Genomic DNA, 16,055 nt, shown 5'->3' with positions numbered 1-16,055 from the left:
GGTCTCTCTCAGTGCCAGAGAAGAAAAAAAGAGAGAATAGAAGGGGAGAGTGGAGAAGGGGAGAGTAGAGACAAAAAATAAGAGTTCCTTTCATCAGAAGCACAGTGCCCTCTACTCCCACAATCCCCATGGGACAGACTAAGAGACATGCAGTATGGACGACGAGGCCAAACTAAAACAATAGCATAAAGGACCAACACTATCAGATGGGTGGCCAGGGTTGTCTCTGTGTGTGTGTGTGTGTGTGTGTGTGTGTGTGTGTGTGTGTGTGTGTGTGTGTGTGTGTGTGTACCATGGTAACTGAAGCCAGGCAGGGGCCACCGCAGGCCCCAGTGTTGTCATAATTGCATAGGGAAGAGAACTTTCTAGAAACGCTTATGAAGCCCTTCCAGAGATGGAATAAGTTACAGATCAGCGTTTGCTCATACACACACACACACGTATGTACACTCTCTCACACATACACAAATGCATACACACGTGCAAAGACACACATGGCAGTGGTTTAATGTCCAGGTGATGAGTGGATCCCACACAGCCACGTACAGGAAGAAGGATCGAAAGCCACGCCCCCAAATCAGCACCAAACAAACAGCTCATAAATGAGAGAGAGAGAGAGAGAGAGAGAGAGAGACAGACAGACAGACAGACAGACAGACAGACAGACAGACAGTGCTATACTTCATCCAACAGGGAAAGATGTTCCTTATGACTTCCACATTCCCTCGCAAATCAACAACAGCCTCATAATACCACACACAGGCTTATTACACCAACACACAACACAAACACACACTCTACCAGCAGACCCAGTAGAGTAGGGCAGCGTATGAGCTTCTAAACAACACTGAGTGGTCATAAATAATTCCTGTCTTACCTATTCGACCCCCTCTCTCTTTCCTTCCTCTCTCCTTCCTCTCTCTCTCTAACCCCCCGCCCACCACGTCGTCTCACACATCACCTACACTCCTTTATCCTCCTCTCTCATCCCCCATCCCGCTCTCTTTCCTCCTCTTCAGTCATTACCTCTCCACCACGTCCTCTCACACATCACCTATACTCCTTTATCCTCCTCTCTCATCCCCCATCCAGCTCTCTTTCCTCCTCTTCAGTCTTACCTCTCCACCACGTCGTCTCCGCTCCAGCAGGTAAAGTCGTCCACCACCATCTCTCCCTCACACAGCATCTCCGGAAGCACGGCAAAGAATGACTTATAGCGCTGGATGTAGCTCAGAAACTCCCTGAGATGGGAAGAGAGGATGGAGAGAACAGAAAGGATGGAGAGCGACAGGAGAGAGAAAGGAGGGATAGAGAGGTGGGAAAGAGGACAGAGGACAGAGGGGTGAGAGACTCCATGTTATAAGAAACACAGCACACTGTAACGTCTATGGCTACCACCCAACTACATATGATATGTAATCATGATATGAATGTGTAAATAAAATGACAGGTGCATAGACAGAACCTAAAGGAATACTGTCGAACCTAAAGAAATATAGTTCCCATAGAGCTTTAAAAACACATTGAAAATAATATTGATGCTGTAGTGACTGGTGGCCAAACAAGATAATAATTCTGATCAGGCACCTGTTACGGCCACCCAAGAGACAGGGGAACTCCAATAATATGGGTCATGTGAGGTCACATGCTGTTAGGACCCCATCAGTCAGGGCTGTCATGACGATAGTATCAGAGCCTCCCGTTAGGGGTGGGCCGCGAATGGGATCCTAATGAATGACGAGGGGATTATGAAGGGTTAAACCATATCATTAATCACCTGTCACTAGCCAGATAGACAGACAGATACACACACATATGTTGAGAGACATCATAGCCTGATCCAATACTGATGACAACATAGTGCTGTCACACAGAGAGAGAGAGAGAGAGAGAGAGAGAGAGAGAGGGTGAGAGAGAGAGAGAGAGAGGGTTAGAGAGAGAGGGTGAGAGAGAGAGAGAGAGGGTGAGAGAGAGAGGGTGAGAGAGAGAGGGTGAGAGAGAGAGAGAGAGAGAGAGAGAGAGAGAGAGAGGGTTAGAGAGAGGGTGAGAGAGAGAGAGAGAGAGAGAGAGAGAGAGGGTGAGAGGGAGAGATAGAGATAGAAGCAGAGGGCACAGACAGAAAGACACATGGACAAAGACAAAGACAGACATACATATGTGAGACTGAGAAGCAGAGACAGAGAGAGGTAGTTGTCATTCACCGGGTGGGTGGGTTGGTTGGTCATGCTTACCTAGAGATCTTTTTCAGACTTCTAGGTTTATCGTTCTTGGAGGGTTTCAGGGGGAATGAACTGAGGATGGAAGGAGTCCGGGGGGGGGGGGGGGGGGGGGGAGAGAATGACACAAGCAGGAGAGGTGCAGGGAGAGAAAACAAAGAAAACGGGGGGTGGGACAAAATGAGGGCAAGACAAAACAAGGAGGGGAGGGAGAGGAAGAAATAGTCAGTTTACGACCCTGGATAAGGGTGAGTCATGCACATGCAGAGGTCAGAGGTCAGGGTGGGAAACACCCCAAAAACACCACCAAACACACCCCACACAAACCCCTCCCACACACCCCATACAGTAGGTTGAGACACTCATTTGTTGTCCCACGTGACAATGTTAAAACAGCTGTTGAAAGTCATACAAGTGAGCAATTAAAATCACATTTAAGAATACAACACAACTGTATGTGTGTACTACCCCTTTTTCACAAAGTAAATTGATATTGTTGTCTGGAAATTTGATTGTTGTCTGGAAATTAGATTACTGTCTGGAAATTAGATTGTTGTCTTGAAATCAGATTGTTGTCTGGAAATTAGATTGCTGTCTGGAAATTAGATTGTTGTCTTGAAATCAGATTGCTGTCTGGAAATTAGATTGTTGTCTTGAAATCAGATTGCTGTCTGGAAATTAGATTGTTGTCTGGAAATTAGATTGTTGTCTTGAAATCAGATTGTTGTCTGGAAATTAGATTACTGTCTGGAAATTAGATTGTTGTCTTGAAATCAGATTGCTGTCTGGAAATTAGATTGTTGTCTTGAAATCAGATTGCTGTCTGGAAATTAGATTGTTGTCTGGAAATTAGATTGTTGTCTTGAAATCAGATTGTTGTCTGGAAATTAGATTACTGTCTGGAAATTAGATTGTTGTCTTGAAATCAGATTGTTGTCTGGAAATTCGATTGCTGTCTGGAAATTAGATTGTTGTCTTGAAATTAGATTGTTGTCTGGAAATTAGATTGCTGTCTGGAAATTAGATTACTGTCTGGAAATTAGATTGTTGTCTTGAAATCAGATTGCTGTCTGGAAATTAGATTGTTGTCTTGAAATCAGATTGTTGTCTGGAAATTAGATTACTGTCTGGAAATTAGATTGTTGTCTTGAAATCAGATTGTTGTCTGGAAATTCGATTGCTGTCTGGAAATTAGATTGTTGTCTTGAAATCAGATTGTTGTCTGGAAATTCGATTGCTGTCTGGAAATTAGATTGTTGTCTTGAAATCAGATTGTTGTGTGGAAATACGATTGCTGTCTGGAAATTAGATTGCTGTCTGGAAATTAGATTCCTGCCTGGAAATTAGATTGTTGTCTGGAAATTAGATTCCTGCCTGGAAATTAGATTGTTGTCTTGAAATCAGATTGTTGTCTGCAATTAGATTGCTGTCTGGAAATTAGATTCCTGCCTGGAAATTAGATTCCTGCCTGGAAATTAGATTCTTGTCTGGAAATTAGATTGTTGTCTTCAAATTAGATTCCTGCCTGGAAATTAGATTCCTATCTGGAAATTAGATTCCTGCCTGGAAATTAGATTCCTGCCTGGAAATTAGATTGTTGTCTTCAAATTAGATTCCTGCCTGGAAATTAGATTGTTGTCTTGAAATCAGATTGTTGTCTGCAATTAGATTGCTGTCTGGAAATTAGATTCCTGCCTGGAAATTAGATTCCTGCCTGGAAATTAGATTCTTGTCTGGAAATTAGATTGTTGTCTTCAAATTAGATTCCTGCCTGGAAATTAGATTCCTGCCTGGAAATTAGATTCCTGCCTGGAAATTAGATTGTTGTCTTCAAATTAGATTCCTGCCTGGAAATTAGATTCCTGCCTGGAAATTAGATTCCTGCCTGGAAATTAGATTGTTGTCTGGAAATTAGATTGTTGTCTGGAAATTAGATTGTTGTCTGGAAATTAGATTGTTGTCTGGAAATTAGATTACTGTCTGGAAATCAGATTGTTGTCTGGAAATTAGATTCCTGCCTGGAAATTAGATTGTTGTCTGGAAATTAGATTCCTGCCTGGAAATTAGATTGTTGTCTGGAAATTAGATTGTTGTCTGGAAATTAGATTGTTGTCTGGAAATTAGATTGTTGTCTGGAAATTAGATTGTTGTCTGGAAATTAGATTACTGTCTGGAAATCAGATTGTTGTCTGGAAATTAGATTGTTGTCTGGAAATTAGATTGTTGTCTGGAAATTAGATTACTGTCTGGAAATTAGATTACTGTCTGGAAATGTGATTGTTGTCTAAGGGAACTAACTGGAAACAAAGTACAAGTCATAAAATGAGTGTCCACTCCTCTCTACGTCATTCTGTGTTATCATAATACAATTAAACTACGATATATTTATGTCAAATTTCATTTCCCTTGTTATTCCACTATATCATATTCCTTTCCATTCCCTCCAGCGGCTACTGGCCATGTGCCTCTGCCAGTGTAAACTGCTGTGTGTGATGAGGATACTGCCCACTGGTCTGTGGGTAGGCTGGCAGAGGGCTGGGCACTGGATACTGTTGGCGTGGAGCAGGGTGGCAGCGCCAGGGCAAGACCGTCAGCTAGACTGGCACCACAACACCTGGGTGTCTGTGTCAGTGAGTGAGTGAGTGAGTGAGTGAGTGAGTGAGTGAGTGAGTGAGTAAGTGAGTGAGTGCCTAATATTTGACTGTGTGTGTGTGCCTGTGCCTGTACGTGTGCGTGTGCGTATGTGTGTGTGTGTGTGTGTGTGCGTCTTAATGCCTAATATGTGACTCTGTGTCTGTGTCTGTGTGAGTGAGTGTGTATGTGTGTGTATGTGTGCCTAATATGTGACTGTGTGACTGTGTGTCTGTGTGTGCCTATGTGATAGCACTGAGGTGGGCAGCTGATCTGAGCTGGGGCTATGGTAGTCTGGGTAAACAGGAAGCGGTCCGTCAGTATTAATCTTCCCCCCTCCCTGTGGGCACTGCCCTGCCAGCTGCTGTGGGCACCGGGTGCCTCAAAGGACGAGGTAGAGGGGGAATCGGACCGTGTGAGAGGACTGTGTACAACACAGTATGCCTGTGTGAGTGTGTGTGAGTGTGTATGTGTGTGTGTGGCAGAATCACTATACTATATGTACTGTATAGATGAATAAATTGTCATTTAAGATTGAGCCAAGAATCTCAAAGTCCATAATTCCCTTGGCTATCACATTATGTAAAAACAATTACGTTTATTTATGACGGTCACGTGATGTTCATCTGTCACCAGACTTAGATCAAGTACCTATCGTTTTCCTTTCAAAAACATTAGATGTGCTTGATTTAACGTGCACAGCTCCTCCATCCCAGCACACTGGGTTAAATCAAGTGCATGTCAAGTATTTGACAGAAAACCAATAGGTTATTCTGCCTATTTAACATGCAGTGAGAATGTGACTCACACGAGGATAATGGAAACCTAAAAGTTGCAAATCTGATGTCGAAGAAAGGATCTGATTTCCCTGGTGTTTTCGGATCCGGACAGAACTTTTGTCCCAGCTCTGTCTGGCCCAGCCTTACCTCCTCAGGTGGGCAAGTTGTCCCATCAGCTGTTCTGGTGGGGGGATGGAGGGGGGGTCAGAGGGAGGGACGGTCGATGATGTCACCGTGGAGGTCGTGACCTCCGGGGCGGGGTCAGGGTGGACGCTGGTGCGGGGCTCCTTGGCTGACCGACCACACACTTTGTCCACCTGCAGGGAGGGAGAAACACACAGGGGTTGACACACGGCACAATGTCTACACCCCCTTGTCCACCTGCGGGTGTCACAGAAAATAAACAAATGACTTTATAAAGGGAATGGTGTCTAAACCACACACACACATTTTTATTTTTATTTTTTATTTTATTTCACCTTTATTTAACCAGGTAGGCTAGTTGAGAACAAGTTCTCATTTACAACTGTGACCTGGCCAAGATAAAGCATAGCAGTGTGAACAGACAACAACACAGAGTTACACATGGAGTAAACAATTAACAAGTCAATAACACAGTAGAAAAAATGAAAAAAAAAGAGTCTATATACATTGTGTGCAAAAGGCATGAGGAGGTAGGTGAATAATTACAATTTTGCAGATTAACACTGGAGTGATAAATGATCAGATGGTCATGTGCAGGTAGAGATACTGGTGTGCAAAAGAGCAGAAAAGTAAATAAATAAAAACAGTATGGGGATGAGGTAGGTAAATTGGGTGGGCTATTTACTGATGGACTCTGTACAGCTGCAGCGATCGGTTAGCTGCTCAGTTAGCAGATGTTTAAAGTTGGTGAGGGAGATAAAAGTCTCCAACTTCAGCGATTTTTGCAATTCGTTCCAGTCACAGGCAGCAGAGAACTGGAAGGAAAGGCGGCCAAATGAGGTGTTGGCTTTAGGGATGATCAGTGAGATACACCTGCAGGAGCGCGTGCTACGGGTTGGTGTTGCCATCGTGACCAAGGAACTGAGATAAGGCGGAGCTTTACCTAGCATGGACTTGTAGATGACCTGGAGCCAGTGGGTCTGGCGACGAATATGTAGCGAGGACCAGCCGACTAGAGCATACAGGTCGCAGTGGTGGGTGGTATAAGGTGCTTTAGTAACAAAACGGATGGCACTGTGATAAACTGCATCCAGTTTGCTGGAGAAAGAACGAGGGGGACAGAATGAACATAGGGCTTATGGAGACACGGATACGTTGGAGGGAGACAAGGACAGGATGAGAGAGTTATTGCCAAGACTGACACGTGTGTGTGTGTGTGTGTGTGTGTGTGTGTGTGTGTGTGTGTGTGTGTGTGTGCGCGCGTGCGTGTGTGTGCTGTTAACGATGAGTATATCTCCACTGGGCCATTAAAACTCTGAATGGCTCTATGAGACAGACAGGTCATGCAGTGACCACCCCCACAATCCAAATCAATGGTGTCTTAACGGGTGTTATTATATGTTATTCTATTAGGGAGATGGACAGTCTAATGGTGAGCTGCACCAACACCACGTCTGGTGGAGTACAGGGAAGCACCTCATCATCCTCACTGTCTGTCTCTGTCTGGAGGGGTCATTCTATCGCTGTCATGACAACCCAATGTCACTAGGCTATAGCTTACTGTTCTCCTTGCCTCCTGTCATACATCTCCTATACTGAATGTGTACTTTCAACATGAGGTGCGGCAAATCTCCCACTTCGACAGCCTTATGACAAGGCTCTGTAACTTACAAACGACGAAGCAAGCCGGACACCTGACATAGGCTTCTATAAATACCTCCGCTCGTTGTTACATAAGAAGAAACTTGCGTCACTGCTCTTGGAGCACAGTAAGTGTAATAACGTCTTAAGTGGGCTTCAGCAATGGCTTTTCTAATGCAGTATGCATGTGACGCGGGGACATCAAAGACACTGCTGAAGTATTTACGCATTGCTTCACTCCTACGGTACGGGACCTGTTTAGGAGAGCTAGTGAACACTCCAGGCGCAAACACACAAACACACACACATACACTTCTTCACACCAGCCAGCCCAGACCTCCCAGACACTGTGTGCCTTTTGGAAAACTAAACAATGGAATGTACAAAACATAAACATGCACTTTCTTCCACACCAAACAGAGAGGGGAAAAGGAGGAATATTCAGGGGTTGAGAGGGGGTGATGGAGGGGTGAGTAACCACCAAAGCAGCAGAAATATGCGTAACAACTTCAAAACCGTAGGTAGTCAGAGCCCATATGTGCCAACGGGGAGGCTTATAAATAGCGTTAGCCTCTGGGGCTAGGAGGAAGTGTGTGTGTGTGTGTGTGTGTGTGTGTGTGTGTGTGTGTGTGTGTGTGTGCGCGTGTGTGCGTGCGTGCGTGTGTTAAGAATATAAGTCAGCACATGTGCCCTATAAAGGCAATTGAAATGGAGGTTTCTGCATAACAGCAGGGCTATTCCTGACTGAGAACACTGGACCATGCAGCCCTCTACCAGAGACCTGCTGAGCGACACAGGCCATGTCCTGGTGAGGGAGTGAGTCACTGAGAGACGGAGTTATACAGTAGTGCGGTACTGGCACATTGTCTACCTCTCCACAACTATTCTCTTCCTTTCTCTTCTCTCCCTCTATCTCTCTTTCTTCAACTCTCCCCCTTTCTCTCTCTCCCCTCAACTCTCCCCCCTTCTCTCCCTCTCTCTCTCTCTCTCCCCCCCTTTCTCTCTCTCTCTCCCCACCTTCTCTCTCTCCCCCCTTGTCTACCCCCGCGCCTTTCTCTCCCCCTCTCTTTCAGTCAATACACACACAGGAGCAGCTGTGGAGCAGCAAAGAGAGGCAGACTTGGGCCATTGGGGAGATGATTGTGTTATTACATTACCCTTGAAGTCCCCTGGACCCATAAAATACAGCACACACACACACACACACACACACACACACACACACGCACACACGCACGCACACACACACATACACACACACAGACACACACACACACACACACACACACACACACACACACACACACACACACACACACACACACACACACACACACACACACACACACACACACACACACACACACACACAAGCATGCACACATGCACACACACACGCATACTCACTGGCATGCACACACCCATACACACACAGACTATAGAGCTGCGGGTGGGCAATCAATAAGCAAGACATGCAAGGTAGCAACCATTTTACGGCCAACAACGGTAAAGGAGCCAAAAATGCAAAAATGTTATTCTGTTTTGTATTATTCCATGCAGTTTTTCAAACAATTAAAATGTCAAAACAATTTACATACTGACCGCCCCCACGCGCTCTGCAAGGCAAACATTTGTTGGAGCACTTGTAAATTGTAAACTTGTAACCGGTTTGTTTTATGAAATAATCCAAGCGAGAACACTTGAGGGAAGCTAATGTGGACTGATGGAGACACTTTTAATTCCTTGTTGATTAGCACATGGTTCTGTTGCAGTCGCCGCACTGCCAGATCGCTTGTTAATAAGCCAAGTTGAAACAAACAATGTAAAAAGGGAAGAATTGTCTTTCCAAGCAGTAGAATTATAAAAATCCATCCTAATTCATGTTGGATTCAAAACAACCACCACGACTCAAACACACGTACAGACACAGACAGACACACGGACACACCAAACCCCCGCTTTCTACTGATTATATCCCTCTAGACCAGTTTGGGTCGTATTCAGACACCACAGGGTCTTGTTGGGACATATTCAAACACACTCCCCCCCCCCCCCCCCCTCCCTGAGGTTGCATGTGGGGGCAGTGTTTGGGAGGTCTGGGCCTGCCTGGCAGACTGGGCCTGTGTGTCTAGTTGGCTTGCCTGGCAGACTGGGCAGGTGTGTGGAGGGGCAGGGCAGGAGCACCCAGACTCCCCAGTATTAATAACCATGGCTATTACAGGACTGGCATTCTCCTGACGCCCACACACACACACACGATTGGACAATATTGTCCAACAGCAGTACCAGACAGGGACAAGAGCCTGGGGATCTGTCTCAGACACCATCAGAGGGAACTGGAGGGAGTTTTGACAAGCTACTAAAAGACTAAACCAAACAGACAAGACAGCTGAATACACAGTCTCATACACAGCAACACTTCCTAGCTGAACAAAGTGGCATAGTCCAGCCAACACTGTACATGTATCTATGCAGACTAGACTACACTAAGGGAAGTTATCATTGGTTACCAAAAGCATACACTGAGTGTACAAAACATTCGGGACACCTTCCTAATATTGAGTTGCACCCCCAAGGTATCGAAAGCGTTTCACAGGGATGCTGGCCCATGTAGACTCCAATGCTTCCCACAGTTGTGTCAAGTTGGCTGGATTTCCGTGATACACACAGGAATCACACAGCATTGCAGTTCTTGACACAAACTGATGAGCCTGGCACCTACTACCATACCCAGTTCAAAAGGCACCGAAATCTTTTGTCTTGTCCATTCACCCTCTGAACGGCACACAGACACAATGTATGTGTCAATTGTCTCAAGGCTTAAACATCCTTCTCTAACCTGTCTCCTTCCCTTCATCTAGACTGATTGAAGTGGATTTAACAAGTGACATCAATAAGGGATCATAGCTTTATCCTGGATTTACCTGGTCAGTCTGTGTCATGGAAAGAGCAGGTGCTCCTAATGTTTTGTACACTCAGTGTATATCTTCAATATATGTTTATATATATATATATATGTAAATATTTATATCAAAGTGATTTATTATAACTTTTGGGATTAGCTTTTTTTCTCATTCTTTCGTAAGTGTTGAAATTTGGCGGAATCAAACACCATGTCTCGCCTGTCTCCAGAATGAAAAGTTTGTTTTGTAGAGACAAATATGTAAACGTTCCCTCCAAAATATGAGTTGGAAGAGAAAGTCAATAACACTTGTGTGTGTTCTGTTCTTTCTCTTTCACAACAAAACCTGGGTTGTGTTCATTGAGCACCAAACTGAGGGGAAAGGGACTGAAACGGGGAGGAACTGCCTGAACTTGTCCAAAAAGAAATGCTCGTTTTGCTTTTCCGTTACAAAACATTTTGCCACGGTGTACCCTAATAAATACCACCCAGTTTAGGCGATCAAGACAAGGGGTTTCTGTCAGTGAAGTGTCCTGTAGATACGGGCTGAGGTCGTCATTTCAAAACAATAACATGGGCACAAATCAGTCGGACGCCTAACCAAACATGTAGCTATGTAAACAAAACAAAAAGTAATGGTTGGGAGAATAAACATAAGCCACTAAAAACAGAAATGATACGGAAAATAAATATTAAGACAGTTTGGGGCCACAACAGGGACAAACGGAGAGAAATAGCATTAGAAGCTAGATATGATGTCCGGATTGGCCACATAATCCCATTGACCAACCAGAGGACAGCTTGAAGGATGGCACAGACTACAATGCAACGATAAATCAATTATCTCCTGACCGCAGTGATGGCATGGGAATGGAAGCCTGAGTGCGTGTGTGTGTTTAACCACCTGTTTGTCCTTGTTAAATCTTTAAAATGGCAGCTATTCCATTTCAGGCATTCCTCGGGTGACTTCCTGGAGAATGATGGCATTGGATGCCATGGTCTGATGCCCTATGCCAAAATGTTCAGCCTATGGGGAAACAAAGACTTAAGTTCTCTATACATTTGGGAAGAGGGGGATGAAATTGGTGACGAAAGCATGTGTGTGTTATTATAAGTTCTGTATATGCTTCTGTACCTGTGTGTTCACATTTGTATGCCTGCATGTGTGTGTGTTCGCATTTGTATGCCTGCCTGCGTGTGTGTGTGTGTGTGTGTGTGTGTGTGTGTGTGTGTGTGTGTGTGTGTGTGTGTGTGTGTGTATCTATCTGTCTATAATCCCCCACACTTGTGTTTATGTATCGTCTCCATCTCATATATCCCTGTTCTACCCCGGGGCCAGAGAGTTGAGATGAGAGGAGCAGAGAGCGAGGGAATGAACTAGAGAGTGTCTGACCTATCCCAGTCCATCCCAGGCTGTCCCAGGCCATCCCAGGCTCTAGGGGAGTATTGCCTTACAGACAGCAGTGGTGGTCCCAGGCTGTCATCTTGATTTGTTTATCTAGGGATCAGCCAGGGTAACTTTCTCAGCCTCCCTCTCCGATTGCATTCTGGGTAGCAGTGGGAAGGTAGGTGGGGGGGTTGTCCAGCGAGTTTGGCCCCCTATTGTCCACTGCTGGTTTGAATTCTGGACAGCCACTCACAAACAATTACCTCTCGGATATCTCAAATCAAATCAAATCAAATGTTATTTGTCACACACACATGGTTAGCAGATGTTAATGCGAGTGTGGCGAAATGCTTGTGCTTCTAGTTCCGACAATGCAGTAATAACCAACGAGTAATCTAACCTAACAATTCCAAAACTACTACCTTATACACAGAAGTGTGAAGGGATAAAGAATATGTACATAAAGATATATGAATGAGTGATGGTACAGAACGGCATATGCAAGATGCAGTAGATGGTATCGAGTACAGTATATACATATGAGATGAGTAATGTAGGGTATGTAAACAAAGTGGCATAGTTTAAAGTGGCTAGTGATATATTTTTACCCTCTGCTGTTTCCTGAAGTCCACAATCATCTCCTTTGTTTTGTTGACGTTGAGTGTGAGGTTATTTTCCTGACAACACACCTCGAAGGCCCTCACCTCCTCCATGTAGGCCGTCTCGTCGTTGTTGGTAATCAAACCTACCACTGCAGTGTCGTCTGCAAACTTGATGATTGAGTTGGAGGCGTGCATGGCCACGCAGTCATGGGTGAACAGGGAGTACAGGAGAGAGCTGAGAACGCACCCTTGTGGGGCCCCAGTGTTGAGGATCAGCGGGGTGGAGATGTTGTTTCCTTCCCTCATCACCTGGGGGCGGCCCGTCAGAAAGTCCAGGACCCAGTTGCACAGGGCGGGGTCGAGATCCAGGGTCTCGAGATTAGTGATGAGTTCAGAGGTTACTATGGTGTTAAATGCTGAGCTGTAGTCAATGAACAGCATTCTTACATAGGTATTAATCTTGTCCAGATGGGATAGGGCAGTGTGCAATGTGATGGCGATTGCGTCGTCTGTGGACCTATTGGGGCGGTAAGCAAATTGGAGTGGGTCTAGGGTATCAGGTAGGGCGGATGTGATATGATCCATGACTAGTCTCTCAAAGCACTTCATGATGACAGAAGTGAGTGCTATGGGGTGATAGTCATTTAGTTCAGTTACCTTAACTTTCTTGGGATCAGGAACAATGGTGGTCATCTTGAAGCATGTTGACACAGCAGACTGGGATAGGGATTGATTGAATATGTCCGTAAACACACCAGCCAGCTGGTCTGCGCATGCTCTGAGGACGCGGCTATGGATGCCGTCCGGGCCGGCAGCCTTGCTGCATAGTTTCCTAAGGAACTGAGGCGACCATCTCTGTCAGTGCCACTTATCACATTCATCACATTTTGAACAGAGTTAACGCTCCATGTGTGCGCTTACACACACATCCTCTGCCAGTGTGTGTGAAACCATGGGAACGGTGCACCAGTGCATAGGCCACTCACAGCTTTTACAGAGCTTCACAATAGAGCTCAGCCGATACTGCTGACTCTAAACACACAATCACTCAAGCCCAGCTACCCCTTTGAAAGCTCAGTTGGTACAGCGGAGGACTGTAGGTGCAAATAGCAGAGATCCTTAGATTGCTTCAAATCTGTCTCGAAGGATGAAATGTTTTTACTTTTGGTCGACTTTTCGATGGCAATTGTTACACTGGACGCAACGGCCAATACACAGGCACCACTGACCCTTGCTTCTACCTAACCTGTAGGTTCTGCCCCTGATCTATCAAACTAGCTCAGTTGGTAGAGCGGAGGATATCTCAAACCAAAACATGCACACGGGGGCAGGATCGAGTTTAGGAAACCCCGTTCCACAATAGAGGAAGGCCAATACTGCTAACTCTAAATGCACAGTAACAAACACCCTCGAGAGCTTAGTTGATAGAGTGGAGGACTGTAGGCGCAAGAGCAGGGATCTTTATGTTGATGGTTTGAAGGAGGATAGTTTTTCCATGGCCTCACTGCATTAATCGCATCCAGCCATCTTTGAATTGGACACACAGGAACATCATCCCTCAGCAGCACATCTGAGCCAAGGAGGAGACTTTTTCCTGCGTCGAATGGCTGTTTTTTGGACAATTGAAGCCCGACTGGCCCATAGCCTAAGGATGTTAAGCCCTGTTGGGCCGACAGGTCCAGCTGGATTCGGGCCAAAAATCTCAACTCTAGCCCCCTTTCAACCCCAACACACTGTATTCGGTGAAGGGGTGGGGGGTGTTTGGGCCCCTATTGTCTACTGCCAATGGTTCACTCCCAACGCACACATAATACTATTGACTCTTTCCTTTTTTCTGTTGACTAACTCACAATCACTCCTTCGATAGCTCAATTGGTAGAGCGGTGGACTGTAGTTACAAAAGAAGAGTTCCTTAGGTCACTGGTTCAAATCTGTCTCTTTTCTGGATCTTGTTCGTTTTGAATTATATGTACCATTTCAGCCTGACCGACCAGAGCATATTAAAGGGGACGTAATGTATTTCACAACATGACGTTAGATGGTTCCTCATCCTGAAAGTAGTCTATGCACCAGGGGAAACTGTAATCCATTGCTCAGTTTTGGGTGGGGATGTCTGGACAGTTTGGCTCCATGGTCCACCAGTGATTGCCCCCTATTGTCGACTCACAGCTCACTTTCTTGACTACCCGCACCATCGCCCCTTTGATAGCTCAGTTGGTAGAGTGGAGAACTGAAGGTGGGAAAACAGAGATCATTAGGCTGCTGATTCAAATCTGTCTCAAAGGAGGAAATAGCCTCCAGCTTTTAACTGACTTTCTGATGGTCTTATGGCAGGAATCACTGTGCAGCCCCCTCTCCACCCCAAATGCACTGCTCTCAGGACAGTTTGGCCCCCTATTGTCTACGGCTGTTTTGCATTCTGGAAGGATGTCACACTCATGCACGGATACACACGCACACCGTATCCATGCATCCACTGCCAGTGTGTTCAACCATGAGAACACCCATCTGTGCCAGCTCAGCCAAAGTCCACATGCCACTCACAACTCAACGCTCACAGTCAATCATGCCGATTGTAAACACAGTCACACAGACACCCCTTTGATTGCTCCGTTGGTAGAGCAGAGGACTGTAGGTGAAGGAGAGAACCTCTCCGAGGGGAGAACCTTATCCTCAAGCTTTGGTAGATGTTTTCAAGGCTTCATGGTAGGAATCACAGCCATCTACTTTTGATTGGGACACAAGAACATACTCTTTCACATACACCTCTGAGCTATGTTCCTCACCTGTCTCAGTTGGTAGAGTGGTGGACTGTAGCTGATACAACAGGTTTTCCTGCATCCAAAAGCTCGGTTGGTTGGATCATTTGTTGCTAATATCAGGGTTGAATATGAATATGTGCTTACCATATTTCACATTGGATAAAAAACATTTGCTGAATTACCTTTTTAACAATAGTCTTTTGGGCACAGAATAACAGCACACACTTGCATAATGACACATTTACAGGCCAAACCAATGTGGTGTAACCACATACAGTGCCTTGCGAAAGTATTCGGCCCCCTTGAACTTTGCGACCTTTTGCCACATTCCAGGCTTCAAACATAAATATGTAAAACTGTATTTTTTTGTGAAGAATCAACAACAAGTGGGACACAATCATGAAGTGGAACGACATTTATTGGATATTTCAAACTTTTTTAACAAATCAAAAACTGAAAAATTGGGCGTGCAAAATTATTCAGCCCCTTTACTTTCAGTGCAGCAAACTCTCTCCAGAAGTTCAGTGAGGATCTCTGAATGATCCAATGTTGACCTAAATGACTAATGATGATAAATACAATCCACCTGTGTGTAATCAAGTCTCCGTATAAATGCACCTGCACTGTGATAGTCTCAGAGGTCCGTCAAAAGCGCAGAGAGCATCATGAAGAACAAGGAACACACCAGGCAGGTCCGAGATACTGTTGTGAAGAAGTTTAAAGCCGGATTTGGATACAAAAAGATTTCCCAAGCTTTAAACATCCCAAGGAGCACTGTGCAAGCGATAATATTGAAATGGAAGGAGTATCAGACCACTGCAAATCTACCAAGACCTGGCCGTCCCTCTAAACTTTCAGCTCATACAAGGAGAAGACTGATCAGAGATGCAGCCAAGAGGCCCATGATCACTCTGGATGAACTGCGGAGATCTACAGCTGAGGTGGGAGACTCTGTCCATAGGACAACAATCAGTCGTATATTGCACAAATC

General features: G+C 45.2%; 1 protein-coding gene across 3 annotated transcripts in view; it reads right to left on the bottom strand.

The window, feature by feature from the left end:
- The window catches only part of LOC110530231 (glypican-5), a 203,884-nt gene that overhangs the window by 116,972 nt on the left and 70,857 nt on the right, over positions 1 to 16,055 (bottom strand). For 2 of the 3 annotated variants that reach the window (XM_036985801.1, XM_036985798.1), the window contains exons 4-6: positions 5,774 to 5,943; positions 2,232 to 2,291; positions 1,119 to 1,241 (exon numbers count right to left, since the gene is read on the bottom strand). In XM_036985801.1, coding sequence (XP_036841696.1) covers positions 1,119 to 1,241; positions 2,232 to 2,291; positions 5,774 to 5,943 — 353 coding nt within the window. The remainder of the gene's footprint in view (positions 1 to 1,118; positions 1,242 to 2,231; positions 2,292 to 5,773; positions 5,944 to 16,055) is intronic. The other variant, XM_036985799.1, reaches the window with a different exon arrangement.

This window comes from Oncorhynchus mykiss, chromosome 8, assembly GCF_013265735.2.
Source record: "Oncorhynchus mykiss isolate Arlee chromosome 8, USDA_OmykA_1.1, whole genome shotgun sequence".
Lineage (NCBI taxonomy): Eukaryota > Metazoa > Chordata > Actinopteri > Salmoniformes > Salmonidae > Oncorhynchus > Oncorhynchus mykiss.
This window is presented reverse-complemented; position numbering and strand designations above follow the sequence as displayed.